Raw genomic sequence first — 14,481 nt, 5'->3', positions numbered from 1 at the left:
GCACTGGGGCCGATCTGGGCTCTGCGGGGATCCCGAGCTCCCCGGTCGTTCCCCTCCGTCCTTCCCGTCCCCTGAGTCCGCGTGTGCCCCAAGGCCTCAGCGGGTTCCCCCGCGGTGGTAGCGCAAGGGAGGGGTCGCTGCTTCAAGGCCCCGGGAGCGCGTTGGCACCGGCTTCACCCGGACTTCAGAGAAACCCTGGTTGCGCCAAGTTGCACCATCAATGCCGGTAAATTATTAACGAGGTTCGGGATTTGTGGGGCGTTACCGAAGATGGGCAGGAAGATGCCATTGATGACACCAGATTTACAGTTGTCTGTTTTATTTATCTGTATGGATTGTTCACACCTCCTACTAAGTCCTTGGTTTTGCCCCTCTTTTGCTCCTCTTTGTGCGGTGTTGGGTGCTACAGGGGCACTGCTTTGGGGGATGCACCCTGTTTCCAAACAGGGACAGAAAGGACCTTCTTGGCGACTCTGTCTGAATAATATGATTATTCAGAATATGATTATTCAGAACCCTTTTTTTAACAAGTTTGAGCAGCAAAAAGGCCTGGCAGATGCCCTCCAAAGGGATTTGCCTGGGTCCCCGAAAGGAGAGCCATGCCCTATCCTACAAAACACCGCTGCTCATTTTTCCTGATTTTTCTTGATTTTTTCAGTTGTTCCTACCGGCAGACGGCCAATGCCAATGGGAGATGATGCTGCTGGAACACCCTCCCAACTCGCTGACTTCTGAAAACACCCTCACTGTTATCTGTTTAATGCTCAGATCTGGTTATTAATGAGACCGGTATCAGAAAAGGGTAATTTCTGGTGAGCATGGCTTTTCCTCCCCAAAATGTAGTGGATAACTGGGAGAGTTATAATAAATTAGAAACAGGTCTGGGGAAAAGCACTTTGTAGCTCTTCCATTTGGTGTGTTTGGGATGTAGCGTTGCCCCCTTGTGATGCCCATGCTGGGGCATGTTAAGCTTCACAGCTGGCACCAGTGATGGAGAAATGCCTTCAGGACGTGAGGGGAAGAGCTCAAAAAAACCGAAAAAGGCAAGATTTTGTTAAAGTAGCATCTATCTGCTGTGCGTGGTGTTGTTTGGAGGTGCCAGACAGGATGGAGCCGAGCTTTGTGCAAGGAGCCAGCTTGGCGTCGGGGAGGAGGGGGGGGGTGGGAGCTGCATTTTGAGGGTGGTGATGCCTTCGCACCCCTTTGCTGTTGATGCTGCTTTGAGCTCACTTAAAGAGAGTGAAAATAAGAAGCACCTGCTGCAAAAAGAAACAGCAAGCTTGGGGTTGGCCCTTGGGCTCTTAATGATGTTTTTTTCTTTTTTATACATGGGGGCTTTGGAGGTCTGAGGCTTCAGAGGTCTGTGATTTCTTCTGGGACTTTGGAGGTCTGGAGCTTCAGAGGTCTGGGACTTCTGGGGTTTTAGAGGTCTGGGACTTTGGAGGTCTGTGATTTCTTCTGGGACTTTGAAGGTCTGTGACTTTTCATGAGGCTTTGGGGTGCATGACTCCTACTGAAATTTGGGAGGTCTGTGACTTCTAGGATTTCGAAGTTCTGGTGCTTTCAAGTTCTGTGACTTCTCTTGGGATTTTGGAGTGCCATGATTTCTGCTGGGATTTTGAAGTTCTGGGATTTTGGAGGTGTGTGGTTTCTTCTGGGACTTTGGAGGTCTGTGACTTGTCCTGGGGCTTTGGAAGTCCGTGACTTCTGGTCTTTTGGAGAGGTGTGACTTCTACTGGGATTTTGGAGGTCTGTGATTTTTGGAGGTCTGACTTCTCCTGGGGCTTTGGGGGTCTGTGACTTCTGCTGGGATTTTGGAGGTCTGTGATTTCTCCTAGGATTTTTGAAGCTCTGGGGCTATTGGAGCGCTATGACTTCTGCAGGGATCTTGAAGGTCCGTGATTTCTCCATTGAGGGTGGGAGCGTGGGTACCTGTAAATTATTCCCAGTTCAGAAGGAGTGGGGGGCAGCCGGGCCGGACCTGGCAGCACCGGCACTGCTCTGCTGCCCTCTCGCTTTTCCGGGGAGGCGCGGGGCCGGGGCAGCCGTTCCGTTCCGTGCGGTTCCGCGCCGTTCCGTGCCGTTCCGTGCCGAGCCGCACGGGGAGGCGCCGGGCCCCGCGTCCCCGCCCCTCGCCGCCGCCCGCCCGGCCGGCGCTGGGAGCGCGGAGCGGGGGCTCCAAGATGGCTTTGGCCGGGCTGTGCGCTCTGCTCGCCGGCTGCTGCCTGGCAGCGGGTAGCGGCCCCGCCGAGGCGGCGGGGGAGGCGGCGGCCAAGGAGCTGGAGTGTAAACTGAAGAGCATCACGGTGTCGGCGCTGCCCTTTCTGCGGGAGAACGACCTCAGCATCATGCACGGCCCTTCGGCGGCCGAGCCCAAGCTGCTCTTCTCCGTACGCAACGATTTCCCTGGCGAAATGGTGGTGGTGGATGATCTGGAGAATACGGAGCTGCCTTACTTCGTGCTGGGTGAGCCTCTCGGTGGGCCTGCGAGCAGCGGCGGGTTCCCCTCCCCTCCCGGCAGCGGGCCCCGAGCATCCTGAGACGCGGGGCTCCTCCCTGCGGCACCGGCGTTCGGGGACCCTGCAGCATCTTTGCCCGGTGCAGGTTCATCCTGCTGCAGGTTCACCCCGCTGCAGCATCTCTGCCCCTGTGTCCATTCACCCAGCTGCAGCATCTCTGCCCTGCTGCTGGTTCACCCCGCTGCAGCATCTCTGTCCTGGCTGCAGCATCGGGGTGGATGCTGTGAAGATGCTGCAGGCCTGGGGTGTTCCGTGCATCCCCAGGTTGTCATCCATGGGGCTTGTCTCCATGTCAGTGCATGGCTTGTGCTGGCAGGAGGCCTGTGGTTTCTTTCCAGCGTGGCTGGCTGGAGGTGAGGGTTGCTGCGTTGTCTGCCCCTGAGCAGGGTCACCTTTCCTGCAGCCTGGTGGAAAAATATTCCAGTGCCCAGCATTTCCCATCCTGCCGGTGTGTGCTGTTTCCAGTACTCCTGCCCTGAGGATTTTAGGCTTTGGCCTGCTCACATGGTCTGGGTGGTTCCTGCCAGCTCTAGCCAGGCCTCTGTGCTTTACCCACTGTGTGAAGCTCATCTGTCTGAATCTGGTGGGCTTCATTTTTCATCCACCAAAAAAGCCACTGATATGCTTCTTTGTTTATACTGGGATCAGAGCAAGACGTCTGGCACATCTGTGCAGGGACCCGCCTTCCTCCGTACCACCTAAAACAAGTTGCTGAGATTTTTAATTTTCAGTGATATTGGTGCAGAATACCAGTTTCCTGCCACCACCTGCATGCAACCCCTCACCCTTGGCAAATGCCACCATTGCTTTCCTAGCAGCCCTGTGGGGGCTGTGTGCACCTCCTGCAAGCCTTGCCCACCAATCACTGCTCTGGCACCACCTTGGCTGCCCCGTGAAGTTTTTAAAATGCCATCTTTGTCTGGATGTTGTCTCAAAAATTACGCAGCGGCGTGTAACTTCGCGTGGTATTGTCTCTCTGTGCAACCTTTTTGTGTGGGCAGAGTGTAACAGTGGCTCCAACCTGTTTTTTCTGCTCAGTACTTCATCACCTCCCTGGCCACTGGACTCTTCTGTGTGCAAAAAAACCCTGGGTGCTGTACTGGCTCGGTGCAGCGCTCACTGCTGCATGGGTATCCCCCTTTTCCCATGAGAAAAGCAAAGGTGGTGGGGGGGGCTGTTGATGCCATGAGGGGGCGTGCAGGGACACCCAGGGACAGTTTGCTCACGGCCATGTGAGCAAGGGGCAGTGGGATGTGCTGTGCTGCCCCCCGGTCCAAGCCCTGTGCTGCGGGATGCTGCGGCGGAGGCCGGAGAGCGTTGCTGTGGCAACGGGGCGGCAGCGCAGCGGATGCAGGGGATGCGTGGGCATGGCTGCCAGCCCCGCGCCACCTTGACACCCCAAAGGCCACACGGGTGCTTGTCCCTTGCCCCACTCGGACCCACTTCCACGGAACCAGGCCCCAGTGTGGGGGAAAGGACCCACCTGCCCTGACAGCCCCCACTGCACCCAGGGCTTGCATTGATGATGCCAGGCAGGGCTTTGCTTTCACCTTCTTCTGCTTACTGCCACCAGGATGCTGGAGCAGGGGGCTGGGCTGGCAGGACAGGGCACCTCGCTGTCCCCCTTGTCTGCCAGGATTTGGGCTTGGGGACTCCTGAGAAGTGCCATGCTACAGCTCCCTCCTTGCTGTGAGAAAAGGGCTTCCTTTGAAGCTGGTTTGGCCACTTTGCCATGTGTGGGTGTTATTGCTGTGCTGCTTTGCCACATGAGTGGTGGTATTATTATTATTGTTATTATTATTAGCCTGGACACTGCTTTTGCATGGCAGAAGCGCATAAAGGTCTTGCAAAACCCAGACTTAATAACTCAGAGGCAGCATCCTCTGCAGCCAGAGAGCCCCCAGCCCAAGAAACCCCTGGGGACCTGGCCATGTTGGGTCAATGAGTGGAACTGGTGTTGGTGCCTATTTGTGTTTCCACGAGGCTTGTGTGTTGACGGAGGGTGCATTTGAGCATCCTTCCAGGAACCTGGCTCCATGTGGTGCTGATTGCACCGTCCCCAGCAAACCCCATTAACTGTGCCCACCTTGTTGCAATTGAATGTAAAATAACATGTTGGAGCGGTGCATAATCCCCACATCCACCTCTGAGCTATGGTGCTCCTGGCAGTGGCACCTTGACTTTGCCATGTGGGCTCTCAAGCAACTCCCTTGAGGTTGCATTGTGCCTCTGTTTCCCCATGAAAATGGCTGAAGTGTGTGGGGAGGTGTCTGTGACAGGCTGGGACCGTGGCAAGGGAAGAGGTGAGGGGAGCAGCTGAGGATGGGTCAGGATCGTGGAGCCCAAGGGTGGCTGGGTGTCACCCCCTCTGGTCCTGGCTGCCCACCTCAAAACTCCTGTAAATAATTCAAGTGCTTTTCAAGCATGGCAAGCATCTGTGGAAAGTGGGGTGTGCAGTTCCCCCTGACTTGGTGACACCTCCCTGCCCTGGTGGCCGAGCTGGGCATCCCACTGATGGACACATCAGTCCAGGTTCTTCCACCAGCTGGAGGTGCTCTGGGATCTTTGGATGGTGCTTACCAAAAATGGGGTGCATGTTGACCTGGACACCCCAAAAACAACTGTTACTCCCCAGCCTTGATGACATGCTCCAATGACACAATCAACTTAACAATGAGCGTGGAGCAACCCTTGCTGCTGGTGGGTGGTGTGACAGGGACTTTGGTGGACCCCCAAGATCTGGAGTTTTCTGTGCCAGTGGGGACTTTGTGGTCCCCAGGGGGTGTCCTGCCCAACCTGGGCATGGGAAAGTCGTGTGTGGGGACTGACATCCATCCCCTTCATGCGTTTGCTTTTCTCCACTACAGAGGGCTCAGCCAGGGGATGTGCTTGCTTTGGCTTACCTTGATCCTCTGCCCTGCAGCTTTACCTTTATCTTTTTTTTATATTTTATCTTCACCGAAGAGGGTGAAGCATTGCTTACCGCTTGCTTTCCATACACAATTTTTGGGTCTCATCCCTGCTCTTGCAGCCATCCTGCTGCCAGCAGCAGGTGTGTCGAGTGCATTGGTGCTCAGCCCTCCCAAACCTGGGGACCCCTCAGCTGCTCCCATGTTCCTCCAGAAGCAGAAGGATAGTTTTGGGGTTTGTTACCCCAGTTTATGGCGAGAAGACACTTGGGCAGGGCTTTCAGTTGCTTTGTAGCTCTCTTTGCTAATGAAGGGAGCGTGTTTTAATTGCACTGGCTACCTCCTGTGCACGTGCTGCCTCGTTGCCTGCGTTTCCTCACATCCCCACGTGCATCACCTTTCCTGCTCATACCCAGAAAATCCCACATGGTTTTAGATGCACGTCCTCAAAAGGATTCCAACACCACCCCCCTGTTTTGCTGTGAAGTTTTTTTCCCCACCTCCTGAATTTTTGGGAAGCTGTGAGCGTGTGGGAACAGGGATGGAGCTGCTCGCTGGTGCATTTAAAATCACCCAGTTTCATCCTGCTTTAAATCAAGGAAATCTAGTTTTGAAATAGTTGCCTTTCATCTAATTTTGTGATGTGTGGTGGTTTTTTTTGCATTAGTTCTATTTTTTTCCTGAAGGGAGGCCCAGTCTCGCTGGTCGCTGGCCATTAAGAAATGCTAATTTGCAGCTCAATATTCCCTTTCCGCCAACCTTCACACCCCCTTCTTCCTCGCTGCTTGGCTTGGCAGCATCCAGCTGCACTTGATATGTCATTAACTGGATTCACACTCCTGCGGGCTGCTAATTTTTTGGAGTCTCATCCTTCTCAGGTTATAAACCAGCGAGCAGGGTCTTTATTAGCATCCTGGCTTCCTGAGGCCCCTTGGGTTCAGCGGAGATTTGCGATGCAATTAAAAAATGCACAAAAAAGACAGCATCTTTGACTCCTTCACCCAAGTAACGCACTAGATAGTTAAAAAGCAAAGTCTTGAAACGTGGCTTTGTGCATAAAATTAACTTAAGGAATGAGAAGGCAGAGCTGATGGGTCAAACCCATGCTTTCTGGGTGCTGGATAATTCAGGATCTTGAAATACTGGATGGTTTATTGTGTCCTGTTATTTTTTTTTAATTTTTTACTTTTATTTTTTTCCTTCCCCCTGAGTGTGGAGGAGCTGAAGGAGCTTTTTCTGCCTCACCAGTTTCCATCCCAGCTGCCATGCCCTGAAATGGGGGCAGCGCAGCCCCTCACCCCCCAACTTCTTCCGCTCCCCGTTGCCCTCACGGGAGCCTTGGCAGCAGAGGATGGGAGAAGGTTCTTAACTTCAATGACTTTAATAGATTATCATAAACTTGGGCCTTAATACAAGCTGTCATGATTTCAAATTATCTTACTTTTAAATTAAATAGATTCCTTTTTAAATACAAAATCAATTCTAATTTTTTAGAGGGGTGAGATTTTTCAAAGGCTCCGATGAGCTGGGCATATTTAACTGCGCTTGAATATCTCCCCGAAATATCTAATCAATTTTTTTTTTTTTTGTTAAATCTCAGCTGAGCTCTTGGCTGTGCTGGGGGATGCTCTGGCCATGACTCCCCTGGGTTAAGCATGGGGGGTCGTGGGGATGCGAGACGTCCCGCTGCGGGGATGCGGGATGCAGCTAATCGGGGTGACGGGCTGCCGGCACGCCTGCCCGCCCCGGCTCTTCTCACAGGCTGTGCGGGGAGGTGGTGAGATGTGACACCTGTCAACTCTCATCCTCATCCCATGGCTCCCCACCACCATGAACTGCAGGAGGTGGTGTCCCCCCCCATGTCTGCCCTTGACCCCCGGTTCCTAAATGGCCTTGGAGAAGGAAAGCAGGGGCTGCAGGGTTGTGTTAACTATTTTCTTTTCTTTAATTTCATGGCAAGTGAGGAGAGCATCCCATTGGGTTTTGGTTGGGGGTTGCGTGGCCCCGCTCCTCTCACTTGTGTCTGGGTGTTGGCTGTGAGTCCCAAAGTTCGTGGCAGCTCTTTGGTCCCAACTCTCTGTGGTGGGAAAAGGGGTTTTGGGGTGTCACAGTGCTGGTCCCCCGCTCAACTTCATCACCAAGGGAAGCGAGGGCACCCCAGGGTCACCATTGGAGTTCTCCTTCCCTGTCACATGTCCCCATCCTGTGGGACCAGTAGAGCTGCTCCCACCACCAGACCCACAGCATCGCTCCAGTGTGAACCTTGCACCTGGAAATAGGTGTAATGGCAAAATAATGGAGCAAATATTAAGAAATTCTTAAGTACCTAGAGAATAACCAAGTTAAATTATACCAGAGGAGCTCAATTGCCTTGCCTAGATTGATTGAATTACTAAATGAGCCTGACTAATGGAATGGAGTGGATATATCGGACTTTTACTCAAGATCCTGAAATAATTTCTTTAATAAGATTGTGAGCCATTAATTGAACTTGGCTTTGATCCTGGACACTGTCGCATGCTCTGAGACCGGCGCTATGATCTATGCTCCCTTGTGCCTGGCCGAAGGGGCCGCCACTGGCATCTCCTCAATGGGTGGCCTGGAGGGCAGCCAAGGGGTTTGCTGCTGGGGGGGTCCCAGCCCACCCAGGACCTTTGATGGGGAAAGGACCCCAAAACACCTCATCTTGGCAAAACCCTTCCTGGCAGTGGGATACGCTTAATTCCCTTCTGATGCCAGCAGCTGATGGCCTGACTGCATTCCCAACCCTGGTTCCCGTTCGCCGTGTGGGGTGAATTTGAGATGGAGGCTTCGGGGTTGATATCTCCTGCAAATCTGGGGGTGCCACTTGCTTTCTTTACCCTCCTGGAGGGGTTGGTGATGTTGGTGGGACATTGTCCAGAGCTGGCGAGGTGATGGGAGATCCTTCCCTCCCCACTGCTTGCCTTCTCCTTTTTTCTTCATCAAAGGTCCCATCACCAAGACCTCGGTGCTGCTGTACCTCCTTCCCCCTCTGATGCTTTGGTGCTTGTTTTTCATGCTGGAGGTGTCCCTTTGGGTGCTGGCAGCAAGGACCAGGGTGCCCCAAAGGGTGTCACCAAGGCCTGGGGGCCTGTAGAGCTTCCAGCAGAGGAGAGAGGGACCTGCTGAGGGATGGGACCTGCCCTGGAGCACCTGGTGGGACAGAACAAGCACATCCAATAGGGTATGGGTGCAAACTGCTGGTGGGACACTGTTCCTACTGTTGCTCTTGGCCATGCGATGTAAAGCTGTCCTCTCCACATCCCTTTTTCAGCTGAAGGATGGGGTGAAGTGACCTGGAGCACTGAATATGTCCTTGTGCCTGGTCACACACCCTCCTTCAGGTGATGGAGCCCAACACCAGCCTCAGCCATGAGCAGGGTCAGCCCTTAAAAAACAGTGGAAAATGCTGCAGAAAACTGGCAGCATCCCTGAGAGGAGCATGGCTGTCCCCATCAGAGGTCCCCCATGCCCAAACTGCGGGTGACTGGAGCTCAGGGTGTTCATCCCCATCCTTATGGGTGCTTTGCGCCCCTGCCATGCCTTTCGGTGACCCACCATCTTGCTGGGAGCAGAGGTTTCGGTGGCACAGTGGATGTAGAGGGCCTCTTGCGTGTTTTTTCTTAACCAAGGAAAAAAAAAAGAATAAGAAATAGGGATTTTGTCTCTGGGAACCCGTTGCCACAGCAACTGTGCATCCAGCTGGCTCCAGCAGCAGCAGGGCTGGGAGGGACCTCACTGACCCAGAAAGGAGCTGGGGCCGCTTGGCCTCTCACCCACGGGTGTCGGGGTCTGGCAGGGGCTGAGGCTGGGGGGTGGTGGGACCCCTGTTTTGGCTGGATGTGCAGGGTGATGCTCCTGGCTCCTTCACATCACTCCCAGCCTTCGTTTCTCAGCCTGCATCCTGGCAGGGATGCTCAGGCTCGCTCACATTCCCACCCCAAGACCTGTTCTGGTTTTGGGGACCAGGCTGCCCACATGGGCACTCTGCAAAGACCCCTGAAGTTTTGCAGGCATTTTTTACCCTCCGGAATTGGCAGTGGAGGGAGATCCTCGGGCAGCTATACTTCTTTTTGACACCACAATCTCACCTCTGCACTTCTCTCCCCATGACAGTGACATTTGCTCCTGGGCTGCATCCCATTTCCTACATTTTATTTTATTTTATTTTATTTTATTTTATTTTATTTTATTTTATTTTATTTTATTTTATTTTATTTTATTTTATTTTATTTTTTTTTTTTAATTTTTATTTTTTAAATTTTTTTAATTTATTTTATTCTATTTTTAAAAAATATTTTATTTTATTTTAATTTAATTGTATTTTAGTTTAACCAGCTAAATGGAGGCTCTGAAATAATCTCCCTTTGAGTCTTGCTGCAGAGCTGTCCTTCAAATGTAGGAATTTTTGCCTGGCGGGCTTAAGGCAGTGTCTGGATGGTGACAGCTCTGTCATTTAAGACTAGTTGTTCTTTTACTTGCAAATTGCTGGGCTCTGGCTTCTCTGCAGCCAGCCTGGCCATGGCCAGCGGCTCACCCCAAGCAGCACCGCTCTGGCGGCTGTGGGATTTGTCTAGATCAGGGAAGATTTCTTGATTGGCAAGTTCTGGCTGTTCTACTGTGGCTTAATACTGAGAAAGCACCCAGAGAAGAGCATCCTCTGCTCCTGCATGTCATGTTGGTATTTCTGAGCCCGTTTTACTGCCCTGTGGCCAGGGGTTGCTCAGAATGGATGTTCACCCCATGCTGGGCAATCTGGGGTCTGTTTTGAGATGTGCTTTAAGCTGGCCCTGCACTTTGCTTTGCTGGGGGGTCTCGTTTACCGGTGATGGGCATGGACAGGGTCTGAGCCTGTCCCCTTGGTCCCCTCCACTGTGTCCCCTCTGCACAGCTGCTGGGGACCAGGCAGGGGCTTTGTCAGGCTGGACATGAGGAAGGAATTGTTGCCTCTGAGGGTGGTGAGAGCCTGTCCTAGGTTGGCCAGAGAGGTGGTGGATGAACCATCCCTGGAGACATCCCAGGCCAGACTGGATGGGGCTCTGAGCAACCTGAGCTGGTGAAGATGTCCCTGCTCATGGCAGGGGAGGTACTGGATGAGCTTTGAAGGTCACTGCCAACCCAAACTGTTCTGCGATTCCGTGATTAGTTCACTATTTGCAATTGACGGGGTGTAAAGGATCCTTGAGGGACCCTTTAGCTGGTGGTGGCACATCAGTCACAGAAGTTTGGGGTTCACAGCCCCAATGCAGGAAGAGACACAGTCTCTTTTCTGGCTGGCTCTGAGACATTTGAGTAATTAGGATGACTAATGAGTGTAGCAGAGCAAGCAGTTTTGGGGGATGCAGAGAGCTGGCTTTGCTCCCATGGGGAGCTGATCCAGCTCAAAACTAACCTGGAGGAGGAAAGAAGTTTGAGAAGGCGGCAGGAGATGTTGAGGAGAGCTTGCCTGTGCTCTTGGGTGAACACGTGGCATCTGCTTGGCCCAGCAAGGGCTGCGTTGTCTCGGGACTACTCTCCAAATCAGGTCTGTGGTCCAAGCAAAATCATCGCTTGGTTGCCAGAGCCCTTTGGAGTGGAGGTTTGGCTGCCAGGCAGGGGAAACTGGGGACAGGCAGGACCTTGACCTTGTTTTTCAGTAGTGGTACCTCCTGTTTTTCTCTCCTGCACCCCTGCCCTCCTCCCCTGCCAAAAAACCCGGCCGCGATGTCACCGTCACAACACAGTGAGTGCCTGGGAAAGCAGATATTAGCAACCCCGAAATATCCCGGGGACAGGCTCTTGTGTGATGGGAGACAGTTACCATGGAAACCTCCTTCAAATAAAAAAAAAAAAAGGAAAAAAAGGAAAAAAAAAAAAGGAAATTTAAAGCAGCCCTTGTAGCTCAGAGGAACTGTAGACCTTATTATGGGTTTTGGCAACCCCTCTTTTTTCTTTTATTTGTTCCAGCTAAAAGCTCCAGGAGACAAGGCAATTAATTTGAGCGTCCCAAGGGGAGCGGGAGAGGGAGGGCACAGTGCTGGGAACCCACTGCCGGAGCCGGTGGGCTCCCGGTTCTCCCAGTACCGCTGCCCCGCAGCCAGCAAATTCCCTCCAGTAACGAGGTTTCTCCAGCACGGAGGAAGAAGCAGGGTGTGTTTTTTTGAAGAGGTGGCTTAAGGCTTAAAACCCCCTTCCTAGCTCTGTAGAGGGAGGGTTTGTGGGGGATTTGGTGTGAACGAAGGGTTTGGAGCACTACAGGGGGATGGGAAACTACACCAGGGCACAGCTCAATGTGGGGACACAGGTCGGTGTGACTTCTCTTTACATGTGTGGCATCAGGAGGTGAAGGGGAGGTGCTGGGGAGAGGTGACATCGCACTCCCAAATTTTCTTGCTGGGGTCTACTTTGCAGCTGTGGCAACAGGGTCCCGGGGGGGTTAAGTCCAGCTCAGTGCAGACTTTAAATTGCTGCAGTGCTCTCAGCTTGTCTGCTCCCCTAATGATGTCCCCAGTGTCTGCAGCTGCTGGGAAATCTCCTGGAAATATCAGGTTTGGACTGGAGAGCCCATTGTACATCCCACTGCCACGGGCTGGCCCCCGGCTCCTCTGGGTACCGCTTTCCGGGTGGCAGTCCTGCTGATGCAGAGATGTTTTCCCATCCCAGAGCTGCATCTCCCCAACCTTTCTTCTAATGCTCAGCCAGAAATAGCTGGGGTCTGGCTGTCAACCCTTCAGGAAAGCTCTGGAGAGGAGTAGTGGTGGGACCCCACAACCATCACGCTGCTGTGGAGCTGCTGGATTTCTTGCTGGCAAAAAGGACAAGCCAGGGAGTTTGCCTTTGCAGACATGACGCATGTCACCTGAGATTTTTGGGGGGGATTAGAAATGTCTCTGTTGACCCACGAGCTGCAGAGGTCTTGTCCCAGCTCAGGCCAAGCGCAGCTTTAGCCAGGCTGGGATGTGGGTCCAACTGGTTCCCGTTGGTGCAGAAGGAGCAGGTGGCAGCAGCCCCTCATTCAGAAACCCCCCGATCACGGGGGTTCTGCCCTCGCTGGGGCGACCCTCGGCACTTTGCTGGGCTGGAGCATCCTCGCTTCATCCCCTTTTTGGCAATCCCAGATTTCAGCACTGGACTAGGAAAATAAGTAGATTTTTCTCATTTTTTCTTTTCTTTTTTTTTTTTTAATGCAAATGTGAAGGGACTTTCTGCCCGTGTTTATGACATTGGGGTTTCCTTTTCCCCACCAAGGGCATGAGCCCTGTCTGAAAAGACAGGTACACACAAGCAGGGCCATACCGACGAGTGATAGTGTGAGAGCCGATGGGTGCTGAAACTGGAGAGCGGCGTTACATAATTTGGACTGCAATGCAGAAGCACTTGCTTAATTTTTAATTATCCAATTGCTGCATGTACATAACGCGCAACCAGGGAAGCAGGGTTGGCCCGTGGGCACGTGCGAGGAGGACCTGGCTGGCAAAGATGATGGAAATGCCTTCCCTCGTGTTCCTGTCCCTCTTGGCACAGTGGCAAGAATTGTGTCCCCATGACACCGACGTGCGGGACAGGAGTAGGATTCAACCACAGCGGTGGGAAGGATGCTCTGCAACCATGTTGGGGACCAAGGGGTGTCCCACTGGGTGGTGAGAGAAGAGATGAAGGTCTGCAAAGGACTTGGAGGTTTACTGGAGAGAGTTCAGAGGAGGGAACAAAGTGAGTGAAGGATCTGGAGCACAAGTGTGATGGGAGCGGCTGAGGGACCTGGGGGTTCAGCCTGGAGAACAGGAGCTGAGGAGAGACCTTCTGATCTCTGAACTGCCTGAAAGGAGGTTGGAGTGTGGAGGGTGTTGATCTATTCTGCCGAGGAACAAGTGATAGGATGAGAGGAAATGGAGGTTTAGGCTGGATCTTGGGAACAATTTCTTCCCAGAAAGTGTTTTTGGGCATTGGAACAGGCTGCCCAGGGTAGTGGTGGAGTCACCATCCCTGGAGGGATTGAACAGACATGGAGGTCAGGTTCTGTTGGACTGGCATGGTCTTGAGGATCTCTTCCAAGCAAAATGATTCTGTGATTCTATAAGTGGAAGACACCATCGTTGCTTTGCATCCAGATTTCCTGTAGCTGCTAGTAAAAGAGCCCCAAGTGCCTCCCAGGGTGGTTTTGTTGGGATGTGGGAGAAGCAGTGAAGGAGCTGCTGCAGACCTCAGCTGTGAAGCACAGTTTCTCCCCCTCTCTACTCCTCCCCCTTTTTCGAATCCCTGCTCTGCACTTTCTGTCCTTCCTACAAAGGCAGCTGCCTCAGAGCAGCTTAGTCTTCAAAGTTCCCAAAATAACAAAGGTTAAAATAAATTAAAAAAAAAAAAAGTCGCTGCAAGATCAAGTCAGTGCCCCACTTGCACCTGGGCTCAGAGCTTCAAAGTGGCTGCAAAGAGCCCCCCCACAGTGTCTGCGGTTGGGCTTCTGTGAGTCCTGTCTTCATCCTCCTGAAACCATGTGAGATTTGGCAGTAGCCAGGATGAGAGTGTGGGTAATTGCATCCATTGAAGGCGGTGGGGGGTCTTGCTCCTTTTGCTACCCATGGGGGCAATCTGGAGAAGGTCTCTCACAGAGAAGAGGGTCGTGGGGGCTGCTGTGATGAATAGATATGTGTAGGTAACATCCCAGGTCAGGCTGGATGGAGCTCTGAGCAACCTGAGCTGGTGAAGATGTCCCTGCTCATGGCAGGGGTAGCACTGGGGGAGCTTTGAAGGTCCCTGCTAACCCAAGAGATTCTGTGATTCTAGGTGAGATGGGTGTCCCTGGGGCTGCATCTGCTGGTCCTGTCCCCTGGCCAGGCGGGTGGGCCAGCAGCTCCTCATGGGATGACTTTGTGCTCAATGCAGTGCTTTGTGCCTCTACTGGCTCCGCTGATTTATATAGATCATCAATATGACAATTATATACACCTGCAGATTTAATTACCTCCATTTTCATCAGGAGGCGACAGATTTATGCCTCTATTCAGTTCCTTTAAATCTGAAATAAGCTTGACTAGACCCAAAAGTCCTCCCATTGA

At 52.7% G+C, this 14,481-nt stretch overlaps 1 protein-coding gene across 4 annotated transcripts in view; it reads left to right on the top strand.

Moving 5' to 3' along the window:
- Positions 1 to 2,128: 2,128 nt before the first annotated feature.
- Positions 2,129 to 14,481, top strand: part of ASTN1 (astrotactin 1) — a 59,972-nt gene continuing 47,619 nt past the window's right edge. For all 4 annotated transcript variants that reach the window (XM_071809964.1, XM_065842133.2, XM_065842131.2 and 1 more), the window contains exon 1: positions 2,129 to 2,466. In XM_071809964.1, coding sequence (XP_071666065.1) covers positions 2,184 to 2,466 — 283 coding nt within the window. In that variant the 5' untranslated portion in view covers positions 2,129 to 2,183. The remainder of the gene's footprint in view (positions 2,467 to 14,481) is intronic.

Source organism: Patagioenas fasciata, chromosome 6 (assembly GCF_037038585.1).
Source record: "Patagioenas fasciata isolate bPatFas1 chromosome 6, bPatFas1.hap1, whole genome shotgun sequence".
NCBI lineage: Eukaryota > Metazoa > Chordata > Aves > Columbiformes > Columbidae > Patagioenas > Patagioenas fasciata.
Note: the sequence above shows the minus strand (reverse complement) of the source record. Positions and strands in the feature narration are given on the sequence as shown.